Source organism: Urocitellus parryii, chromosome 1 (assembly GCF_045843805.1).
Source record: "Urocitellus parryii isolate mUroPar1 chromosome 1, mUroPar1.hap1, whole genome shotgun sequence".
In the NCBI taxonomy this organism is placed as follows: Eukaryota; Metazoa; Chordata; class Mammalia; order Rodentia; family Sciuridae; genus Urocitellus; species Urocitellus parryii.
The window spans coordinates 157058251-157080917 of record NC_135531.1 but is presented as its reverse complement, the minus strand read 5'-3'; the positions used below and the strand labels follow the sequence as shown (position 1 = coordinate 157080917).

Here is a 22667-nt window from a genome sequence, read left to right as displayed (position 1 = left end):
TGCATGCTGAATGAATTACAGATCTGAGTACAAAAACACAATCAAGTGTGTGTGATTACTGATCATTTCAGGTCATAGGACAGATGGCCCCTTGAATAATACACAGTCTGGTTAATTAGCCTATTATTTTAAGTTTATGGTGTGTTAAATGCCTGCCTCACTGGCCAAAGCCTCTTTAGCAAAGCTCACCATTTCCTCCTTGATGCGCTCTGTGATTTTATCAGTTGCTTCTTCATGTGCGTGGAACAGGCTGATGACACTGGTGTTATCAGGGTCCAAGATGTTCCCATCCTCATCTCTGACAATCAGATCGAGCTCAAGGATTCTGAAAAGCAAAACCTGGAGATGAACTGAGATCGGGGAGGCCTGCGGGATGCTGGTGAGGAGTGTTTAGCAGGAAGCTCAAGCAGTTGAGGACCTCATGGTCACAGAGGCATGCTGCACACAGATGGCCTGGGACACAGCTTGGGGGGCAGATCTGTGCTGTACCCCCTCTCAGGGCAGGGCATACCATAAAGTGCTCCAATGTGGTGTTTCCTGTGATGTCACAGCAGGAAGAACACCCAGCATGCAACAGGGGTGTGTGTCGAAGCACAGTTTACATCAGCAAAGTGTTAAAGTGTGTGTGTGTGTGTGTGTGTGTGTGTGTCTCAAAAGAGAAATGGCTGAACTGTGATGGAAGACCTAGGGCTTAAAAGGATTATGTAATTTTGATGTGTTTAATGACATAAATGTATCAGAGGGAAAAAAAGATACGGAAAGATGGCAGTGTATTTTATGTGGAAAGGTAGCAGAATACAACAGTCACTAGTATGGCATTATGTAAAAATGTGGATGTGTAACCGATGTGATTCTGCAATCTGTATTTGGGGTAAAAATGGGAGTTCATAACCCACTTGAATCTAATGTATGAAATCTGATATGTCAAGAGCTTTGTAATGTTTTGAACAACCAATTAAAAGAAAAGGACAGAAAAAAAATAAAACAAAAAAATTAAACAATAAAACAACAACAACAACAAAAAAAAAAAAAAAACAGGCCGGATGTGTCACATGGGTATGTGTATAAAAGTTATAAGGAACAGGGAATGATCTAGACAAAAAAGGAGCACACGACCAATAAGGGTCACCTGTGAGAGAGAGGGGGGTCAGGGCTGGGAAGGCAGGAGGGGACAAAGGAGGCATGTGCTTATTTATCTTCACGTGCTTACTGTTTACACACACACACACACACACACACACATTCTCAAATAGTATTCAATAAAAATTTGAAAACTGCCATGAGAGAAAGCAATCTCAGATATATTGATTGTCACCCACGGCTGCTCTTCAGCCACTGGACTCGCAGGCCGCGAGCTTGTTAGATATTGATCTGTTTCAGCAGCATGTCTCATTCTGATTGGCATCAGCAATGCTGACAGCAAACACTCACAAAGCAGTTAGGGTAAGTTCGTATATGTTAAATATTTTACATGTGACAATGCTTTTAATCCTCCTGGCAATGCTGTAACATCCAGACTGGGGAGAGGCGGGGCGGGGCAGGGGGGGTGATTAGTTTGCTCAAGGTCACAGAGCTAGTAAAGACCAGCATGCGGTTTGCACCCCTAACTTCTGAAGATCCTTCTTGGACAGGAGGAGCCCAGGAGCAGTTATGGGTTGGGTTGGGAGGGCAGGTGGGTTACAGCGGCCTTAACTTGAAGCTGCTTTTGCACTTGGCATTGAGCGGCAAACCCCTAGCTGCCCACATGTACAGGTAGGGGAGGTGGCTGACAGAGGTGCTGGGAATGTAACAGTGGTCCCGCTTGGGCACCTTCACCTGGTACCAGACTCCAGAAGGGCAGCAAGGACAAATGAAGGAGACCAGGTCTTCATCTCTTATTTGAGAATCAAATTGAGAAGCACATCTCTCATCTCATCAAAATGCAAGTGGAAGGGAGCAAAGGAGCGCCCATTTGTCCACCCTCATTAGGAAATTAATTCCCAAGGAGATGTGACTCAGAATGCTGCAGGGCCACGCTCCCACCCAGGATGCTCAGGGGGGACAAACGCATGCTGCTCATGCTGAGCAGAGGTGCCTGTGACCTCGGAAAAGATGGAGCAGAGCCGATACATAATTTAATGCCCAGATCTCTCTAGCTCTTTCTCTTCAAAATTTATCAAAGTGGATTTGGTTCTAAAATGCATGAATAAAACATCCTCCCAGGATCCGGCTATCTTGGGATTTGGAGAAGTCATTTGAGGATTCCTCACTCCTTGGATACCAAAGAGTCTGTCCATTACCAGCCTCGCCTGGAATTTTGGAAGCTTTAACAGTCGAGGCAAGATTGACGGCATCGCTGGGGCGGAGGTCAGGAGAGGCTGTTCTTCAACAGCCGCCACCGCCCTGAGCTCAGCAGCTGTTGGTGTGGGGAGGGAGCAGTTTGACATGTTCTCTTCAGGAAGTCGCCCTGTGGCTCTTCTCTGTTCAAGAAAGTGATCAAATGAATCCAAGATGAGGGTGAGAAAGAAGCTCCCACTTTCAGCATTTTGAAAAATAAAAAAGGTAATGAAAACAGAGTGGCTCTTGCTGTGGCTCCCTCTTGCACGCAGAGCGGGTCCAAAGTTCAACACTTGGCCCTCGGTCCTCAAGTGTCTAGGCCCTGTCTACTTGCCTCTGTCTCCCCCACTTTCTCTCTCTCTCTCTGCACCATTTCTCCAGTCAGATTCTGGGCAGTGTCGCCCTCGCCCTGCCTCCTCGGGCCTTTCGTCCATGCTTCCTGCCTTCTTGAAGCGCCTCCCTTCACTGACCCACAGAGCTACATTGGGCTGCACCCAGGAACTCTGTAGCTGTGCTCCTTTGTTCAAATCCCACTGCCTCTTGGACCAAAGCTCCCAATCATTCTGTGAGCTTCTTTCTCTTTCTCTGAGAAACAGAGACAATACTAATGACAGCCTCGTAAAGTCATGGTACTAAGGAACTGAGCTAATAGATGGAAAGTACTTAAAAGCTAGCACCTGGTGTGCGGAGAACACCCAGTAAGTTATCACCAGCTCTCCCTGCTTGCTCTCCTAATAGCTGTTCTCCTTAAAAATAGAGGCCATATTTTGTCTACCTCTGTCCCCTTGGGCCCTACCAGGTGTGCAACAAAAGAGCTGAAGGAGAGAACAGGCTGACCCTAACCTCTCCTCCAAGACTCAGCTCAGGGCTGAGCTGAACCTGCTCCAGGGCTCCTCCGACTGCCACTGCAGCTCTGCCCAGACTCTGGGCCTCCGGGCTTTCACATCCCATAGTGAAGCTCTGAGGCCCCAAGATGCCAGGCCAATGGTAATGTGCCCAGTTCTGTCTGACTTGCAGCTGAAGTGGACAGAGAAGAGACGCAGAAGCAAGGGGCCCCTTGGTGGGGCCCCCAACCTCAGCGGCAGGGCATCTCTCACTTCCCCAGAGGACGCTGACTGGAACTGAAAGCTCAGGGCTGGGCAGGGAGGTGGCAAGGAGGAAGGCCTGGGTTAAGGCAGCCTCTCCTTCCCCTCCTCCTCACCACCCACTTGGGTACCGCTCAGTGCACACCCACTGTTGCAGACCCTGACCCAGGCACAGGCCATGGGGTGAGCTAGACTGTCAGGGTCTCAGAGGAGCCCCCTGGGGCAGCAAAGAGGCAGAGTTTGAGGGAAGTGACTGCTGCCCAGGTGCCAAGGGTTAGGTGCACCTGGCACAGCTGCACCTGAGGGCAGGAAATTGGGGAGGGCTTCCTAAGAGTAGCAACCAAGTCCTTCCTCCCTGGTCCTGCTTTTCAGGAGTCCTGATGGAGGAAATAGCATCTGAAGGTCACAGATGTGACCCTGACTCCTAGCTGCAACTGTGCTCCTCTAAAGATGCCATCACATCGCCAGCAGCAGCTGCTGCATGGCAAATCCTTCCTGTCACTTGGGGATGACGTGCCTTATAAGCAGATCTGAACACACTTGCCAGAAGCCAACAGGGGACCATGGAGGGACTGTGTCCTGGTGTGGGAAGTGCTCTAAGTTGGACTCATTGACTTTCTTCTTTGGCTCCTCTCCCTAGGGCACACAGCAAGGGCAAGAAATCCTGGCTGCTAGGGAAATCTCCTGGCATTCCCATTGGGTGGGCTTCCCGACCTCCCCTCAGCCCAGTGTTCAGGGATTCTGACCTACCCTGCAGCCTCCTGACGTGCCAGGCACTCTCCTTCTTAGCCAACCACCCATTAGGGGCCATCTCCTCCAGGAAGCCTCCCTTGACTTCCCTCTCCAAGTCATAGTAAGAGCTCCCTTGCTTCCAAAGCCATCAAACTTTGCACAGTTCATGTCAACTCACAGCTTACTCCCAAGTGGCTAGTGATCTCTTAGTGGGTAGGGACTTTAGTTTCTGCAGCCCCAACATCTCACAGGAGATCAGCCCGACCATAAGTGCTCCTCATGTACTTGCTGTTTGAATGACTGAACACATGAGCAGGAGCTTGGAGGGCAATCGGAAAACACGAGGCACGGAGCCCTAGTTCTCAAACGCCATCCACGTCGCAGAGTGGCCAGGCCCAGAGACCCTGGACAGACTGCCCATGTCTGCATTCTGGTTCTGCCATTTACTAGCTGTGGAACTCTTCACAAGTCACTTAACTGAGAGCCTCCATTTCCTCATCCCAAACCCTGGGAGAATCAAACCACATGCCCCGTCGAGCCATTGGAAGAATTAAATGAGACAACACATGGAAAACACTTAGCACAAAACCCTGTGCAAAATAAACTCAGATCAAGTATGACAATAATGTCACAGCTATTATTAGCAGTGGTCACCCTGCCTCAAAGAATCACTTTGTTTTCTCTATTTTGCTTTCTCCGTAACTTCATTCAAAGGCCAACCCACGCCTGCTTGCCTTCCCCTTTCTGGAAAATACTTTTGTCACTGTGCCTGTGAGTTAGTTGGTGGCATGTGGCGGCTTGGATAATTTAGGATGGGAGAAGAGGCTTCAAGTCTCACACTGGGATTTAAAGGAGCGTTTGGTAAATGCAGGGATAAAATGACAACGAAGCTGAAAGCGACCAGCGGTGACTTTGCTCCCGATCCCTCGGAACTAGGTTAAATGAGTGTCCTAAATCTCTCCGCCTGCTAATAAGCCCTGCGTAAGCAAAGCCGGCTCTGCCTGCACGTCCCTGGGTCCCGGGGGGGTGATCACAAAGGCACACAGGCAGGGCCCTTGGTAGCCGCCATCTCCCAAATAGAAAGTGGCAAACAGGCATCTAAAAATGAAACCAAGCTTCTCAGGAGGGAGAGAGAAGAAGGAGGGTGGCCGGGAGGAAAGCGGCTTTTCAGGGGCCCAAGAGGTTACTTGTTGCCATAGTCGATCTTGGACGTGACTTTCTGCTTCAGCTCCTTCAGCTCGTCCTTGGGCAGCGTCCCCGAGAGGAGCTGGGACCTCCACTCCATCAGGTCATACATCATGGACTGCACTTGCAGGAAGCGCTCCTTTTTGCTGGTCTAGGACAGGAAACAAGGAAACCATCCTTAATGACCCATGCTGCGGGCACTTGGGAAGCAGTGCCAAGGTCGGGCAGCTATTCGGGACCAGGCTCTGACCTGCTCCAGCCCCAGCCAGCAACTGAGGATAGGATGGCGAGCTCAGCTGTGCTCATATTTGCTCCCTGGACCTGTGGGGGTTCTCAACAGCAGAAGTCACAACCCCAATCACTTCCTAGTTAAAGAAAGGGTGACAAAGTGGCTTGTTCAACAGAAATGCCAGGGGAGTTTGCTAGAGGGAGGTCCCAGAGCTCAGGTCCTTAAGGCAGTGAGATGGCAGTACTCCCTGAAGCAGAGTGAGTGTGTGTGTGTGGACCTGCAGGATGCATGACGGCTTTGGGTGGTGCAAAATATAGCTCCAGATGACGCTGGCCCACCCGGTGACTCTCCTCCACTCTCCCCGCCATCCTTCTGTTTACAGGGGCAGGGAAGAGGATGCAGTTCCATGGCAAGATGTCTCTTACCCCTTACAGTTCGTTACTTTCTTTTTTAACACAGAGAGAGAAGGCCTGGCGCTCAGAGCTTCCTTGGGCACTGCAGTAAGCACCTAGCTGCCCTGTCTCGCTTTCCCTGAATGTATTTGAATGATCTTTTTCCAATCATGCCAGACCCTTTGGGCTTTCTACTAGAGAAAGAGCACGTGGCATAATAAAATCCACACACATCTGGTCTTTGTCCCTGGTGCCTGGTGCTGTGCTCCAAATACCCTCGAAGGAGGCAGAGTGACAGGAACACCTCTTTATTGTCAAAGGCTACCTGAGTTTATTCTAATGGAACAACTTTGGGTGGCCCCCTCGGTAGCTGCAGGATACATAATGGATTCGAGAGTCGTACTTTCAGCCCTACTCTCCTTCTTCCCGGTCACCCTCACTTGGACGGCGTGGCTGGGGCTAGATTTCAATCACCAGTGGCCAGTGACTTGATGAATTCTGACCACGTAGTGCGACTTTGATCCATACCCCACCAGTTCCAGGAGCTTCCAGGTGGTGGGATGATGACGCACCCAGAGAGAACAAGGAAGCTATGTGACCCATGTTCCTTGTCCTACATTTCTCTTCCATTTGGCTCTTCCTGAATTCTCTCTCTTATAGTGAAACGGCCATCGTGGGCAGAGCCATTTCCTGAGATCTAGGAGATGTTCTAAGGATTGTGGGGCAGGGAGGGCACCCAGGCAGGGACAAGTATCAGGAGTCCCTGAATTGTAGCCAAGTGTGACAGAAATGTGGCAGCCTTGGGGCTGGCATCTGAAGTGAAGGAAACTCATGGGCCTTTAAACCCATGGAGTTTCTGCCAATTCTAGGTGGGAAGCACCCACTGAATATGGCATGGCAGGGCCCCAGCTGGGGTTGGGATGGTGCAGCACACTACTGAGTTCTTTATGTAAATGATCTAATTATCTAAATAAGTCATCTAAACTATCTACCAAAAAAGGGATCCAATCTGGGTGTGAAGTAAATATGACACAGGTGGCGTGCAGGGATGGCACAAACCATGGAGGTGGTACTGAAACAATAGAGGTTAAAGGATTTGCTCCCTGGAGTGAAAGGCATGATGGTAAAATATTTCTTAGTGGAAAGTGCCAAGCCTCCATGGTACAGGTGTATGGATGTTTTGAAAGAGGAAGTGGAGACGAACAGGAAATCATTTTAGCTGCAAGCAGACCCTTCATCCCCTGCTATGGCTAGAATATGATCAGGGTCCCTCAGAGGTTTCAAGTATTAAAATTTAATCCTCACTGTCAGATGCTGAGAGGTGGGAACTTCACCTGACTGTGGGGTTGAGAGGTGGAGTCTTTGGGAAGTGATGAGGATCAGAGAAGGCCATTAAGATAGAGTCCCCATGATTGAATCCGGGTGGCTTTAAAAGAAGAGAGAGAAAACCCAGACAGAAACCTCTACATGCCCATGCCCTATTTCTTGCCATGTAGATACTCTGTGCCCACCTGGGACTCTGGAAGCAATAAGGTCACCACCAAGGGCATGCACTAAGAGCCACATTAGACCTACTTTCTTTATAAAGTATCTACCTTCAGGTATTTCATGATGGTAATGAAAAAATGGACTACACTCACTAAATTTTCCTGACAACTTTTAGGAAGCTTATAGTATTGGTGGGCCAATCATAGCATTCTGAAATGTCCATGCAAGTGTCAGCATTTAAAACCATTACAAGAGGCCTACAAATGGCCACACACGCCAGCAAGGTGTGTCCAGTGCCGCAAGGAACACGCAGCAGCCTCCACTGACTGTTTTCATTCAGCTTAAGAGCCTGCATAGCTAATTGCTCTCATTAGGAGCTGTGGAGCATCAAAGAAAGATTTTAAATTAGATTTGCTTCAAGACAGGGAAAACACAAGCATGATGTGCTCTTTGTTTTTTCAGGGTCGAAACTTCTTCATAGATCTTGGGACAATAGCCATCAGTTAATTAATATACGAGAGCACTGGTTCCCAAGGCACTGTTAGGAGAATACCAAATCTGATGCCCTGGGTTGATAAACATGTGGATCACTAAGCCCCATCAGAAGAAGCTTTATCTTTTTATAGATATCAAGATGATTTATATGCAAACCTGAATTCAACAACTTTTGCACTAGTTTAAAATGCGAAGGACTGGATGTGTATCTCCTTGGTAGAGCCCTGGCCAACACACCCAAGGCCCTGGGTTCCATCCCCAGCACCACAAAACAAAAACCATAAGGATCACACCAGGACCCACTTATTAAGAATCTGTCACTAGCTTAGCTGTGTAGCTTTGAGAAAGCTGCTTAACCCTTCTGGGCCGTGATGTCCTCCTACATGGTAGTGTGTGCTCTGCTACATCACAAAGCCACCTTGGCTGGCCCACTCAAAGCTAAATGCTAAACCTAAAATAAAATGAAAGTCACAAGAAGCTCCTGTCCCGGGCAGCAGGGTTGAGTCTTACCACATAGAGCTGTCTCCAGATGCTCCCCCATTCCCAAAGTGTCGTTGTCACTTCTTGTGCCAGAGGGATTTCTGCAGGAATGATGTTCTCAGTATTTCTATTTAGGGTGAGAAAGAGAGTGTCATGAAATTGGGATCCAGGTTTTAATAAGATGTGGGTAGATGTACATTAAGCTACAGCTGCTGAGAGCCTTCTTGACATCACAGGCAACAGCCCTGCCAATGACATTATGCAAATACAAGAAGGGACTTTCTTCCATTGTCCCCCTTCAGCAGGGTGGGCTCCTCGTGCTCAATATGCAAGATTAGTCCATTTCAATAAGATTCTAAAGCAACTGCCAAGGAAAAGTTGGCTCCTCCAGACTGACTAATCCCCCCTAGAGTCAGATCTGAACCCAAGCAGTTTAGATTAGCTCTCCCACGAAGCCAGGGAAAGAGCCAAGCTGTGCATCCTGCACATCTGCCAAGTCAGTCGCAAAGACAACAGGACAGCGGCAGCCACGAGCCAGGGAGGGTCAAGCATGGCGAAGAGCAGCAGGTACCTTCTTTTCTCGACAGTCACTTCCTTGATGTGGATGAAAGACTTGGGAAAGATGCCCTGTTGGAGACAAAATCAAATGAAATGAAAGGACATATCCCCCGAGACTCACCAAGGTCTTCATGGCTTTTGTCAAAAGCCAGCGACTGACTTTTAAAACCATGAAACCTTAAAGGAATCTTCTCAGCGTCCGAGCAGGGGTGGATTCTAGATCCATATGTTTAGGTCTAGTTGTTTTAGATTCCACAAAACCCCTCGGTCCCAAAGGATGCTCCAACCCCATCCTGGATGCTCACACTCCCAGGGGAGAAGATGGCAGTCTTGGCAGAAAAGCCATCAGAGCCACTGCCTTCAGTGAGATGAGACCCTCTGTTTCTTCCCGACCTGCCCAATTTCAGGAGAGCTGCGTCCTTCGAAGTCAGGAACAGCTGGCCCTGAGCTAACAGTCCTGTGGGCTGGCTGGATCTGAGACCTCTTCCCTGGTTTTGCTTTGTTGTTCTTTGGGAGAGTAGAGTAGGATGGGGCCTCCCAGCTCAGCATGTCGGGAAGAAGAAAGGAGCCTCTATTGTGCTCTTGCTGCATAAGCTCAGCTAACAAGAGAAACTTATCAATTGCTCAGAAAGTCCTCAGTAAAACCAAGCAGAATGCACACTGGGTCACCTGGTCACTGTTGCTAGACTCCAGGAGAGAAAACGCAATGGGCAAGGCAGGTACCTGCTCTCGAGGAGATGAGAGGATGGAGTCAGGTGAGACAGGAGTGAGAGAAGCCTCAAAGGGAGACCCAGCCTGCCCTTTCTACATCATGCAGAGGAGGACAAAGGAATGTCCCAAACTCTAAAGGACGGCAGTAGAAAACAGATGTCAAATAGAAATGGCACCATCCCACAGGTACTAATGGGGAGGGAGGGTGCAATTCAAATGCAAGTAGCATCAGAGAAGGCTGCAGGGAGGGGCTGCACCAGAGACCAGGAGAGGCTGCCAGCAGAGCCAGGGCCAAGGTATGGGGGCCAGAGGGAGGTCAGAGAGCACGGGGCAGCATCGAGGAGGGACAGGCTCAGCTTGATGAGGAGCCAGGCTGGGCGAGAGCTGCCCAGGTGGGGTGGTGGCTGAAGACATGCAGTACTGTCCCAAAGGGAAAGAAAGTGACCTTACCTGTAACATTTTATGCTTTATGAGGTATCCCCTATACCAGTCTGCAAAGAGAAAACAAAGAAACAGTTCTCTCATTTACTCTTACAGGTTTGTTGCCGGCATTTTTGTTTTGCTTTGCTTTGCTTTGGTTCTCTCTGTTTATCACTGCAAACTGCCTGAGGCCTTTGTTACAAAGTCTGGAAGCCCTTGTCTTTGAAATCAGTCTGATTGGTTGCCAACAACTCAAAGCGACATCTAACCCACTTGAATCAAATGCACGAAATATGATATGTCAAGAGCTTTGTAATGTTTTGAACAACCAATAAAAAAAAAGATACAGCGGGGAAGGACACAGGAATTTTTTTATGTTTTTTTTTTTTATTAGCTGCTCAAGGCAATACAATGATCTTGACATATCATACATTTGATTCAAATGGGGTATGAACTCTCATTTAAGATGTAAATCCCTTCCTGTTGCCAAACTAGGAGCCTCAGTGATGCTGGTCAGTGTCCTCATTCCTCTGGCCACCATGGTCAGGGGCTAGGGGCAGCAGCGCTCGTCAGAGAAAACAGGAGCTGCCCATTCACCAGCCTCTGCTCCTCCCTCACCTGTTACCTGCTGGCCTGGGGGCCAGGTGCGTGATTTCAACTCCTGCTGCAGGGGCACAGGAAGTCTCAAGGATTTTGGCAAACATCCCAAAATAATATCGACAGTTCTAACATCAGCAAATGGTGTCTAAAATTTGAATTTGTTCAACTCAGTCATTAAAAAACAGCTAAGTTCAGGGACAGGTAAAGAGACAAGAATTTTAAAGGATTCTTCCCTTCATGGGAATATCAATGATTCAATCAGCAGGAATCCTCATGCACGAAGTCCTCTCACAAGAGAGGCAGCACTGATGGCCACGGCGAGTCTGCAGGGCTCGCAAGTGATTGGGGCACAGCCGGGCAGTGGTGTTTGGCATCTTAGTAAGTCAAAAGCACCAGGTGAGTGACACATCAGCACACCGTCACTGCTGGGCTCACAGATGGTCACCAGAAAGTGTTCTCAACAGACACACGTGGAAGCCCCCAAACACCTTACAATGCAAGGTCACCCCTCACAGTCACGAGCCAGCTCGAAGGCAGGGACCTAAAGGAAGTGCTAAAGCAAAAGGGGCTCATTGTGGCTTCTCCTTTGAGTGACAGAAAGTGGGAGGGGAAGAGGGAAAAAGAAAAGGACAGGGAGAGGGACATCAGGAAGTTAGGGAGGGAGGGGAAGAGCATAAGGTTTGGAATAAACTGACATCCCAGACACTTCATATGGAAGCCTTCTAATTCTTCATAACAACCATATACTTTGGTTCCATTTTACAAGTAAGTGGCCTACCTGAGGCCCAGAGAATGTAAATGACTTGCACAGGATCACACAGCTAGTGACTGAGAGTGTCAGGATTTGAACATAATCGCCATGACATCATAGTTTTTGTTTCAGTGGGAAGGGAGTTTGGTGGGTACAATGTTCCCATCATCTTTAACATCCGAAGCCTCCAAAGACTCCACTTTCCAGCTACTTTCCAACTGGGTACTTTCAATGAGGGAAGCTCTTCATGAAGCACCACATTTTATTTTCAGTTGACTCTATTTGTCAATTACTATTGAAAGCAATTAATTAGCAATTGCAGTTATCCTAAGTGCTTGCTGTGTGCTTGGAATTCTGGTAAAGGTTTTCGTTTTGTTTTTTCAAGTTATAAATTCATCCTCACAACAATTCTATAAAAGTTGTATGATCATTTCAATTTTGCAAATGAAGATAGAAAGGCACAGAGATTAAGCAACTTGCTGAGGGTCACATGGCTTGAAATTTAAACACAAGGCTCTGACTGCAGAAGTAACATTCTCCTGCATTCACTGCACAGCCACGGCCTTTGGTGGCAATTCCACCACCTGCCACTAGCTAGATATAGCTGCGTCTTTGAAACAGCATTACTAGCCACCCTTCACTGATGGCTTGAAGCCGGCAAAGCTGTATGCTAAGTGTTGTGCCTGCATTATGTCACTTAATCCACAGGACAGCTCTGTGAGCTAAGTAATATCATTCCTGCTCTATAAATGATGTTGAAGTCCAAGTCAGTTGATGTAGCAGGCTAAGATCACGCAGCCGGTGCTCAAGTCCAAGTGTCTGTGAATTCAAAGCCAGCCCTTGAAACTGTTCAGGCATTTTGATGGAGGAAGAGCACAAATCTAGTTGAGGTTACCTTAGTTGCACGTATCTGAACTGACTTGATGACCAAGTCCACCAAAGCCACCAGAAATCAGGACTATATCAGGGAACTGGCAGTCCATACCCAATGCTGGTGCCCACATCTTGTCTCTGTGAAAGGGGCTCCGTACAGGGTCCCTAGACTTCCTGGGTCCAAGGACTTTGCCTGCTGTGACCCAGGGAACTCAGTTACATGTGCACACCATGAGGAGTTCCAGGTTCTCAACAGTTTCGGCCCACTCCTGGCCACGGGAATCTGCTGGCTCTTCCCCCAGCATCCACACTCTGGTTCCCAGACTCATGTTCAACCAGCACCAACTGTGTGCCTGCGATTACATAACGCTGGCACTATCCTGGTGCTTCCAGAAACAGATCCCCACTGATCTTGAAAGGGAAGCACTGACCACCAATTCCACATGCTGCACTGGGATTAAGCAAGACAGGGAGGGAGCCAACCCAGGCCTGGGGCATCTGCTGCAGGAGGACAGTTTTTCTGACTTTTCCTGACATCTCTACTCCTGCTGGGTCACTGGCCTCTGACCTCGGCATCAGTCCCTGACCTGGTCACCATTCAGCTGCTTCTCACTGTGCTCCAAGACCTGACGGGGCAGATTACAGTGGCCCCACAGGAAAAAAAAAAAAAGAGAGAGGACACCCTGCTCAAGTGTAAGTGTCAGACAGCATTGATCAGATCCTGTGACTTGCCAGAACTCAACACTCTTTCCAGTTCAATAATAATGAGAGATATTTTTACTAACCCTGTCCATGAGACTGCCACTTCTGTTTTTTATCATAAGGACTTACAAAGTGCATTGCTGTGGTCTGAATGTCTGTATCACTCCCCAATTCAGAGGAAGACCTAACCTCCAACTTGACCGTATGAGGAGGTGGGGTTTGAGAACGTAGTTCATGAGGGTGGGAGGAACACAAGGAAAGGGAAAATTTTTACAGTGCTTTTGGACATGAATAAAGCACCAGCTATTCAAACCATCCTCCCTATCTGCATTCCAAATTCTAATACGAAAAACACCTAAACTCTCCAGTAATCTAGCAGTCAAGGGAGGGAGAAGATTCAAAATATCTCAGAAGATCAAAGAAGAATCCATGGCCTCAAAATCCAGTCCTCCCTCTGCCAATCCAGAGAGTGTGATCTTTGGTCTGTCACTTAAGCCTTAGAGTTCTGCTCAATAAAATGAGAAAGAGAATACCTCCCCTCACAGGAGTGTTGCAGAAACTATATTTTAAAACATGGATGTAAAAGCCTACACATCTGGTAAATACCCAAAAACCTAGACAGAGCCCAGCATGGTGGCATACACCTATTATCCCAGCAACTGGGGAGGCTGAGGAAGGAGGTTGCAAGTTTGAGGCCAGCCTCAGCAACTAGGTGAAACCCTGTCTATAAATATAAAATAAGTATAAAGGTTGGGTGGTATGTGGTTTAGTGGTAGAGCACCCCTGGGTTCCATCCCCAGTACAAAAAAGATGGAATAGGTGAGAGATCAAAGGAGATTTTAATTGCATGTGAGATTTTTACTTTAACAAATGTCTAAAGCAGGAATGGCAAAATATTAATATTTATCTGAGTCATGGGTCCCTGAAAGTATCATGATTCTTCTCTGTTGAAATGTATAATATCAAGATCAGATAAAAGTTAGTTAGTTCCTATCAGTAGTTAGGAGTGTGAGCTGTGACTGACAATATTTGGCAAAGCAATAAAAAAAACATTAAAAAGTAACCCGTGGAGTGGGAAAAAATATTGGCAACCATATATCTGATAAGAGGTTAATATCCAAAATGTATAAAGGACTCACCTGACTCAATAGTAGAAAAAGAAATAACCTGATTAAAAAATAAGCCAAGCATATGAACAGGCATTTCTCCAGAGAATACCTAATAACAACCAATGGTGTATGAAAAGTTGCTCATCATCATTCATCATCACAGAAATGCCAATCAAAACCACAATGCCTGGTTATTAGGATGCTATTGTCAAAGGTCAAGGGATAATGGGTGTTGGGAGGATGTGGGGAAGGGAATCCCAGTGCACAGTTTGTGGAGATGGAGGCTGGTACTGCCCTTATGGAAAACAGTATGGTGGTTCCTAAAGGAATCAAAACTGGAAGGACCATATGACCAAGCAGTGTCTCCTCTGGGCAGATTCATAAAGGAGATAAAAACACCACCCATAAAGATGGCTGCCTTCCTGAGTTCACCGAGTGCTATTTGCAATAGCTAAGTTATGAGTCAGACTGAGTGTCCACCAGGGGGTGGATGGGCAAGACACTGAGGCATATGTACGTCATGGAGTATGACCCAGCCTTGAAGGAGATCTTGCCATTTGCCTCCACGTAGATGAGCCTGGATGACATTATTCTAAGTAAAACCAGACAGGCACCACAAAAAATCGAAAGATATATTACATGATCTCACTGATGGGAGAGATTTTAAAGAGAGTCAGATACACAGATAGAGAATAAAACATTAGTTACTAGGGGCAGCAGGATTGAGGGGTGGAGAGGAAACCAGGCAATGGAGGTTAGAGCTTGCACGGTAGCAGACAACTAGGACAAATGAGTCTAGAATCTAATGTACAACTCGAGGACAACAGGTAATAACATTGCACTGTTTTTGGATTCCTTCTAAATGATTATATTTTAGCTTCTCATGTCCCAAAATCAGCAATAACCAAAAAAAAAAAAAAAATGGGTAATTGCTATGGTAGTCATGTTAATTTGTCTCACTGGAGTGACCTGCTATTTACATTTGTCACATAGCAGCATATTGAATACCTTAAATATCCACAATAAAATTTATTTGGAAAAAAAACAGAGTAAGCTCTGGAATCAAAGCCTGGATCTGCATGGAGATCTGCGATATACAGTCTGCTTGACAAGCAAATGTGTTTCTCTGGGTCTCGTTCCTCTCCTCTGTAAAATGGAAATAACAACGGTACCTGTCTTATCAGGCTTAAATTAAGGGGAAAATATAGAGTTTTCCTAGTGCCTGACATAAGATAAGGGTCCAAAACAGTAGATACTGTCCTCTCTTCTTTAAAAATTAAATTAAAAGAATAATTATAATCCAGAATACATCGGGCATATTTTCTGTTTTGTTTCCAGTACCTACAGACTTGGAATACTGCTCTTTTCTTGAAGCCATTTCAACCTATTTCTATAGCAACAAAGCAAAGAAGATGTGGTGCAAGTTTGCTGACATTTAGCCTCATCTTCATTCAAAAGGAGGAAACCTCTCCGGGTACTCCCGGAGTACTGTCACTCCAGAAGACAGAGACCTTTCCACATCAACCTGCCTCGACCGCACAGCCAAAGAGAGAAACAGCTCCTACAAAGTGGTGCTTTAAAAATACCCCTTCTCAAGATGTCATCATGTCCCCCGCTTGTCCCCAGAGCAAAGAACTTGGGGGCGGGTCAAGATCGCCCTCCATGTAATTGCTAGTGTCTAAGTTGCTCCACAGCCCTGTGCACCCACCCTGCAGACAGTGAATAAAATTTCATGGTAGTCTGCAGCCTGAGCAGCAATGCTGTCATGTGCATGGGCCGACATGAAGGAGCTCCAAACACTTCCAGGTGAGAAGTCTCACAATGGTAGGCAGTGAGGTCCCGGTTCCAGAACAGAGTAGCAACCACCAGTCTGCATCCATCGCTTGAAAAAGTGGAAGGTCCTCAATCCACATCCTCCCTCCCCTCTCCCCTGGTTTTATATTATTCCTTTTTGAAACCTAAAAGTTCCTTGGGAGTCACTGTCTAGAAATCCCATTTCCTTCATCCCTAAGATGGACCTCCATGGCCCTGATACGTGTAGGTATCAATAGGTAGGAAGTGACTTTTCTGGTTATTTCAAAGAGAGGAACTGGGTAGCGACTAATTGAGCATGGCACATACATCCCTCCTGAAGGACTTACACAGAGGAACCTAAGCAAGCTGTTCTACCCCAGAGAATATCTCCCACCATGGCCTGTGTGGTCTGAAGACAGGATAGGCGACAAGAGGGGTCTTTGGAGGTGAGAGGTGTTTTAGGAGGCATGGTACAGCTTCTCCACCCAAAAACCATGGTGGGGCATAGCATGCATACAACCTAGCAGCTTCACACCAAAACCTCAGAAGCACCTGGCATCTCATTCCCCAGATGCATTGCTATTTGTACAGGAGCTGATGACCACCATTGGGCTTGACTGAGTAGGGAAGAGAAGAGGGCACCTTCTCCCATGTCCTCCATGTCCTCTCCCCGCCAAATCCTCTCCAGGCCGCTGTGTTTAAACTGAGGAAACGGAGGAAGGAAGTGAGCATCTCACTGGATGTGAGATTTAAGTCTTTGGATGTCATTAGTTATGGGGAAAGCTGTCAATCAAATAGGACTGAAAAATGTGATTGAGGAAAAAAAATAAGTATTTTTTTCTCATATTTGTACCTCCTACAAGGAGGTTCATTCCTACTGCCTAATGAACACTAACACGGGGTTCCCACATCCATAGTCGGGACATGCTTCTCCCAGGGAAAGCCCCTCCTCTGTACCCAGAGCCTTTTTGGCAACACGTAATGGCAATTCTCATACAATGTAAAAGTGTTCTCTCTTTGGTTCCTGTTTTTCTTGGACAGTGTACCCTGTCAGAGATTCATTGTCTAGAGGTTAGTAACCATTCTTTAACTTGTACACAACTAGGGACATTTTGGCCCACTCTCTTTTCTGCTTATGATTTTAGATCTCATGACGTTTGTTTATGATTTTGAATCATAGCAACAGCCACTTATGCTTTAATATGGTTTTAGCCTATAAAACGTGTACTCACACCCTGGGAGGGGGCCTGAGTGTGTAGACTTGCAGCCCACCCCTTGGCCCACCAGCTGGTAGATCTGGACCACCAGCTGGTGACTAAAAGTTTTGTCTCCTGCTTTAAGATCAACTCGGTGATTTACTGCCATCTCGCCTTAATGGGCCGAGTGTTGGCCCAGGCACCAGAAAACAGCCACTGGCTCCCAGGTGACCTGGGGAGCCACTTCCCTCTCCCCATCTCCTCACCTGCAGATGGAGGTCTCCTGCCTGTCCCTCAGCATTAGTCCACAGAGCATACAAGAGACACCGAGCAGAGCGCTTGTGCCCGGTTCTATCTCCATTCTTTGCCTTTGCGTGACACCTAGGTTCACCCAGCTGAGCAAACTTAGTACATCAGCAAGGCGCGCTGGCCTCACTTGTTCCAGGCAATCACTCAGCTTCCAGGTCACCTGGACCGTGTTGTAAGGTTACACACTGGCCCGTCTAGATGGCGTGCCACATCATGGGGAAGGATGGAGTTAGTCAACCCTGAACACCCTCTGCGATCCAAGCAGTGTGTGCATTTGTGCACTGAGTGTGTGTGTGTGTGCCTCTTTACCATCTGCAGAGGGCTGGGGGCTCTGTGCCTGCATCCTCACATCCACCCACAGGTCAGGTAGTACCACCTCCAGGGCTGCAAGCAACTGAGAAGCATCTGGTTTGTGGAATGGACTGAAGACACGTGTTCCTGTAGGAACCTCCTTTCCCTTGGCCACCTGCTTCCCAAAGAGAGGCCTACCCTGCAGTACACTGCCTCCTGCCACCCCTCTCCCCTTCCGGGGCTTTATCTGATGGATCACTGGGGGAAGGGACACTTCCACCTCCCTGAGGCTCAGGCCACTCTCACCTCCTCCTCCTCCTCTGTTCTGCCCAGGCACAGGGAGCACATGCTCTGCACCCTCTGTGCAGTGGGTACCATGTGCAGGTGTGGCAAGGGACAATCACAGCTGTTCAGCTGGACTGGTGGGGGTGGGACAGCTGACCACAGGTGACAGATTAGCAAGCTCATTCGGTTCTTATATCCAGGACAAGCTCACAGTACAAGCTGATCAGTGATACAGGTGACGGACTGAGTTTCAACTGCCAGACTCATGAATCCAAAGCCATTAGCTTTGTGCAAATTGTAAGAAGCACCCCTCCTGCCACTATCACCATGGTTGGAACCAAAGAGACACTTGGTTTCACTAGGGGGAGGTGCCCTTGTGGGAAGAAAGAGGTGCCAGTTGCCCAGCACGGGGCATGACAAGGACGTGATCCCTGCTCCCTGGCTGGGCACATTTGCGCAGTACACAAATCACATGGCTATGCACAGCGGACCTCCTGGAACCAGGAAAATATTTATGGCTCCCTCCCAAGTCCTAATAATGCTGATTTTCCTTCCCAATAGCATTATGACTAATCAAGAAGTGCATCCAGAAGGAGCCACAGGCCAAGCGGTCCCATGGCTGTGGCAAATGGTAAGTGTAACAAACATTAAGCCGCCCAGTTACGACTTGGTTATGGAACAAAAATTCCTAAAATAATAAAGCATTTTTGTTCAGGAAACTCTAATTACAGTTATCCCTCAGTGTCCTGGAGGGCGGACCTAAGGGCTTCCTGCAGGTACCAAACCCCATGGCTGCTCAAGTTTCTTATAAAATTGCATAGTATTTGCATATAACCCAGGCACATTCTCCTGCCTACTCCAAGTCACCTTTAGGTGACTTACAATGCTGAATACCAGGCAGACGCTGTGGATGATGCTGCACGGCGTATGGAACAGCAAGAAACATCTGTATGTGTCCTGTACAGATTCAGGTTTAGCCACTTGCAGTTGGTGGTTCCTCATGAGAAGGCCACTGAGCTAACACACAGAGATCACAGGAGCAGCTCTGGAGCACAGTGAAGGTGCCTGGTGTGCACTGGGTGGGCTCCACTGTCTAGGGCCTGTGTCTGTGGGGACAGGACTCACCTCCACAGGTCTCTTGGATTCGCACCACATCACCAATCTGCAGCGGGAGCTGGGGGGCTCCATTGCCTTGGAAGTTGTATATGGCTAGGAAAGGGAAGAGGGAGAGACAGTCAGGTGAGGCCTGTGGTACCTGGACTCTGCTCCCTCCTGCTCTCCCTGCCTGAGGCTGTCCCACACCCAGGAAGCCCAGGTAGGATGGAAAAACCAATGCAGACACCTATTCCCTGCCCCAGCGGGGAATCCAGGACCTCCTGGCTCCAAGGGCCCTGCTTACTCCCTGAACCCGACCTCCCCAGAGCTCCGGAGGGGCTGATTCTGTCTGCTCTGGAGTGCCCTCTTGCTGCACCCCAGGCTGTGCATCGCTTCCCAACCTCACAGCAACCCTGGGATCCTAATGAGGAAAATGAAGATGGCCAGAGGTTCAGCAATTTGGACAGAGCCATCAGGCCAGGAAGTGCCAGGAAAATAAGCATCCAACTTCCAGCCATGGAGATGTTCTGCTTTCGGCTCCCTAATTGCTCCATTCCAGTGACAACCCCAGTGCCAGTCTCCCCCACCCCACCCCCCAAGGCCACAGAACCCTCACTAAGTAAGCTGGATCTGTTTCCTCCCCAACTCCAGCCAACCTTTGCTCCTCAGCCTTCATGAAGGCCTCCTCCCTGAGCCCTCCTTGCTTCCCCAGACACTCTGGGCCCTTTCCCAAAGTTGGGGTTACAGAGATGAGCATTAATCTTTAGGAATGTGGCTTTCACTCCCATGTTCACTAGGAGTCGGCTCTGCACCCTTGGAGCCTCCAAGGAGGACCAGAGCCTGAGGACGCAGCCTACCATTGCAGTGCTGAGGCCCCCTGAGCATCGCCTGCACCCAGCCTGCACCCAGCCTGCTCCCACTGGGGCAGCCATCTTGGAGAAGGGAGCCCATGTCTCTGCTATGGGTTCTAAAGCCAGAGGCAGCGGAATGGACATTGCCTCTGGGATTGCAGTTACCTGTTTTGACCTGACTGACACTTAGAGCTTGCCTGTGTTCCCTGCCTCAGAACTTTCCCAGGGTAGAGAGGCACCCATGCCAAGAGCATTGGTCAAAAATACCAAAAGGCCAAAGAGGCAGTTCCTCCCCCAGAGGACAAAGAGGAAAGGCTTGGGAGTGGAATGCTCTGGAGACTAAGGGCTGGGAAGGACACCGCAAGCCCCAGGCAACCTGGAATTCTGGCTGCACCAGGGCTTGGGCACAAGCTGAGAAAAGATGTGAGGAAGCGAAACTCAACTTGCCTGACCTTCAAGCACTGAGCAAGAAGAAGTGAGGCTTGCAGAAGTGAGAGGGTCACAGGCTAACCCCCAGCAGCACAGCCAGCGAGCTGCAGGCCAGAAGGAGGAGTGTGTTAGTAACAGCGGAAGCAGATGGCAGCCTTGGACAGCCTGCCCCTGCCCTCAGTCCAGCAGGGTTAGCATCCAGCTCAGACACCAAGGTCACTGTGGCAAAAGTCCTTTGTAGGAAAGACAGACATGTGCATCTGGTAAAGAGCCTGGGGCACAGGGACGCTCCATCAACAGTAGCTGGAAAGACGGGATCAGAGGGCAAGGGCTCTGCAGCCAGGGGAGGCCTGAGAGGTGCACATGCAGTGACCAGATGTGTGGCCTGGTGCTTAGAGAGCACACTAGGGGGCTGCTGGACCCAAGCAGGGCCACAGAGGACTTCCTGGGGGTGGGGCCAGCTGAGCTGGGGCCTCCCTCAGCCCCTGTCTAGGCTGTTGTGAAGATGGAGAGGCCTGAGCCAGAGGTCCCTTCTGCGTAGCTTCCCAGGAGAAAGGAAAGTACCCTGGTGTGAGCTCCAGTCCATGACAGGGCCCTCAGCCCTGGGGCTGCTCACACCCAGGCAGCAGCAGACAGACATCCCCAACATGCCTAGGCATGGACTCCTTTTCCAGGGCAACCCGACTCCCATTTTTAAAAGAGATTCTGTTATGCATCTCTGACCTACTCCACAAAGTTGGGAGGTGGGGAATGATCTGAGAAAACTGTACCTTAAACAGGTTGTTACTCCTCCCAAAGAGGAACTAAAGGTAGTCAAGCCCCACTTATCTGGTAGTGAGTTATAATCCTAAGAAGAACTAATGTTTACCAAAACTTTGTACTACCAGACATGAAGTTCTTCTCCACATGCGTTTGCTCATTAAACCCTGACAGCACTCTTTCCAAGGAGAAAGCATTATTTCCAAATTTCGAATGGGGAAACTCAGGCATAGAGAAGTCAGTTAACTAACCCAAGGTCACACAGGACTGGAGTTGGGAGTACAGGCCTGTGCTCTTTACTAATATTTTACTCTGCGGTTATGTCTTCCTGTGGTATCTCCCTTTATCTTTGAGGACAAGAACAGTGGTTTGAGTGACAAAGTGACCAAGATCCAAATGGATGGTGTGATCTGTACACCCTGTGGGAAACATCCCTGGATTGGGTACAGATTATTTTGGATCACAGACACCACCTCCAGTGCCCAGCTCTGCTTTTATCCCTCCCTCCCCACTCATCTCCTTCCCTCTCTCTTCTCTCCTTTCTTCTCCCCCAGCCCCCTCCCTAACACCTGCCTGTGTAAACCACATCAAAGAGAGCAGAGTGGTATAGAAGGAAACCCAGTTCTGCCGTGTACTGCTATGTGATTTGGGGCAAGTAAATGTACCTCTCTGGTTCTCACTTTCTTACTAGGGAGGTGTTGACAGAACCTATCTCACAGGGTTATTAGGGTATCTCGATGGCAGTGAGCATAGGGAGTTCATCCCCAGGGCATGCCCCGCACACACCCCCTCCTCAGTGGGCACTTATGTCATTGATGGGGAGTCTCTATCCTGAGAGAACCTCAGGCCTGCAGGCTATGAGCCAGTGTCCCTGGAGTTAGACGGATGTGGCTCATGAGGCCAGTACTGTCCACCGAGGGATCACAGAGTGCAGCTGTTCAGGCTGTGTCCTGCACCAGGCCACCCCCTCCCCCAGGACAGCCATAGAGGCTGGCACCCCATTTCTATCTGCTTATCCACGCCTGTGCCCTGTCCATCCTGCATCCATAGGAGGAGAGAGGACAGTGTCTTTCTGTAGTCCATGTGAAAGCCCAGTGGGGTCAGGGACAGCCTGCCTGGAACAGCAACTTCCCCTCTCTGGGCCTCCACTTCTCCAGCTGTGCAGTGGAGGAGAGGCCCTGCCTCCCAGGTGCCCAGGAGGAGGAGAAAAACAGAGCAGTATTGGTTCAGGGCCCCTAGGGTGGGGCTGGGAGGCCCTGCTCCTCTGGCCTCAGACACCCCCATGCTGAGCCACTGAAGGCCGGACTTCTGCACCTGCACCCAGAGCGCTACTGCTGACCTTTGCCCTGGGCCACACTGCAGTCCACTAGCTTTTGTTAGCTGCTTGTGAAACCTCCCTGCTCCCTGTGAATGACCTAGACATTGAGGAGACAGCGATGCCTTTTCTCACAAAATGGCTTGACCCTTGCTAGTACCCGACACTCCAATGATGTTCCATGCCCCCCTCATGGACCAAAGCTATGAATACAGGC

General features: G+C 48.8%; 1 protein-coding gene across 1 annotated transcript in view; it reads right to left on the bottom strand.

Moving 5' to 3' along the window:
• The window catches only part of Dock2 (dedicator of cytokinesis 2), a 402443-nt gene that overhangs the window by 367819 nt on the left and 11957 nt on the right, over positions 1 to 22667 (bottom strand). Inside the window, exons 2-7 of the mRNA XM_077797775.1 lie at positions 19127 to 19210; positions 10122 to 10162; positions 8974 to 9029; positions 8433 to 8529; positions 5321 to 5469; positions 190 to 325 (exon numbers count right to left, since the gene is read on the bottom strand). Coding sequence (XP_077653901.1) covers positions 190 to 325; positions 5321 to 5469; positions 8433 to 8529; positions 8974 to 9029; positions 10122 to 10162; positions 19127 to 19210 — 563 coding nt within the window. The remainder of the gene's footprint in view (positions 1 to 189; positions 326 to 5320; positions 5470 to 8432; positions 8530 to 8973; positions 9030 to 10121; positions 10163 to 19126; positions 19211 to 22667) is intronic.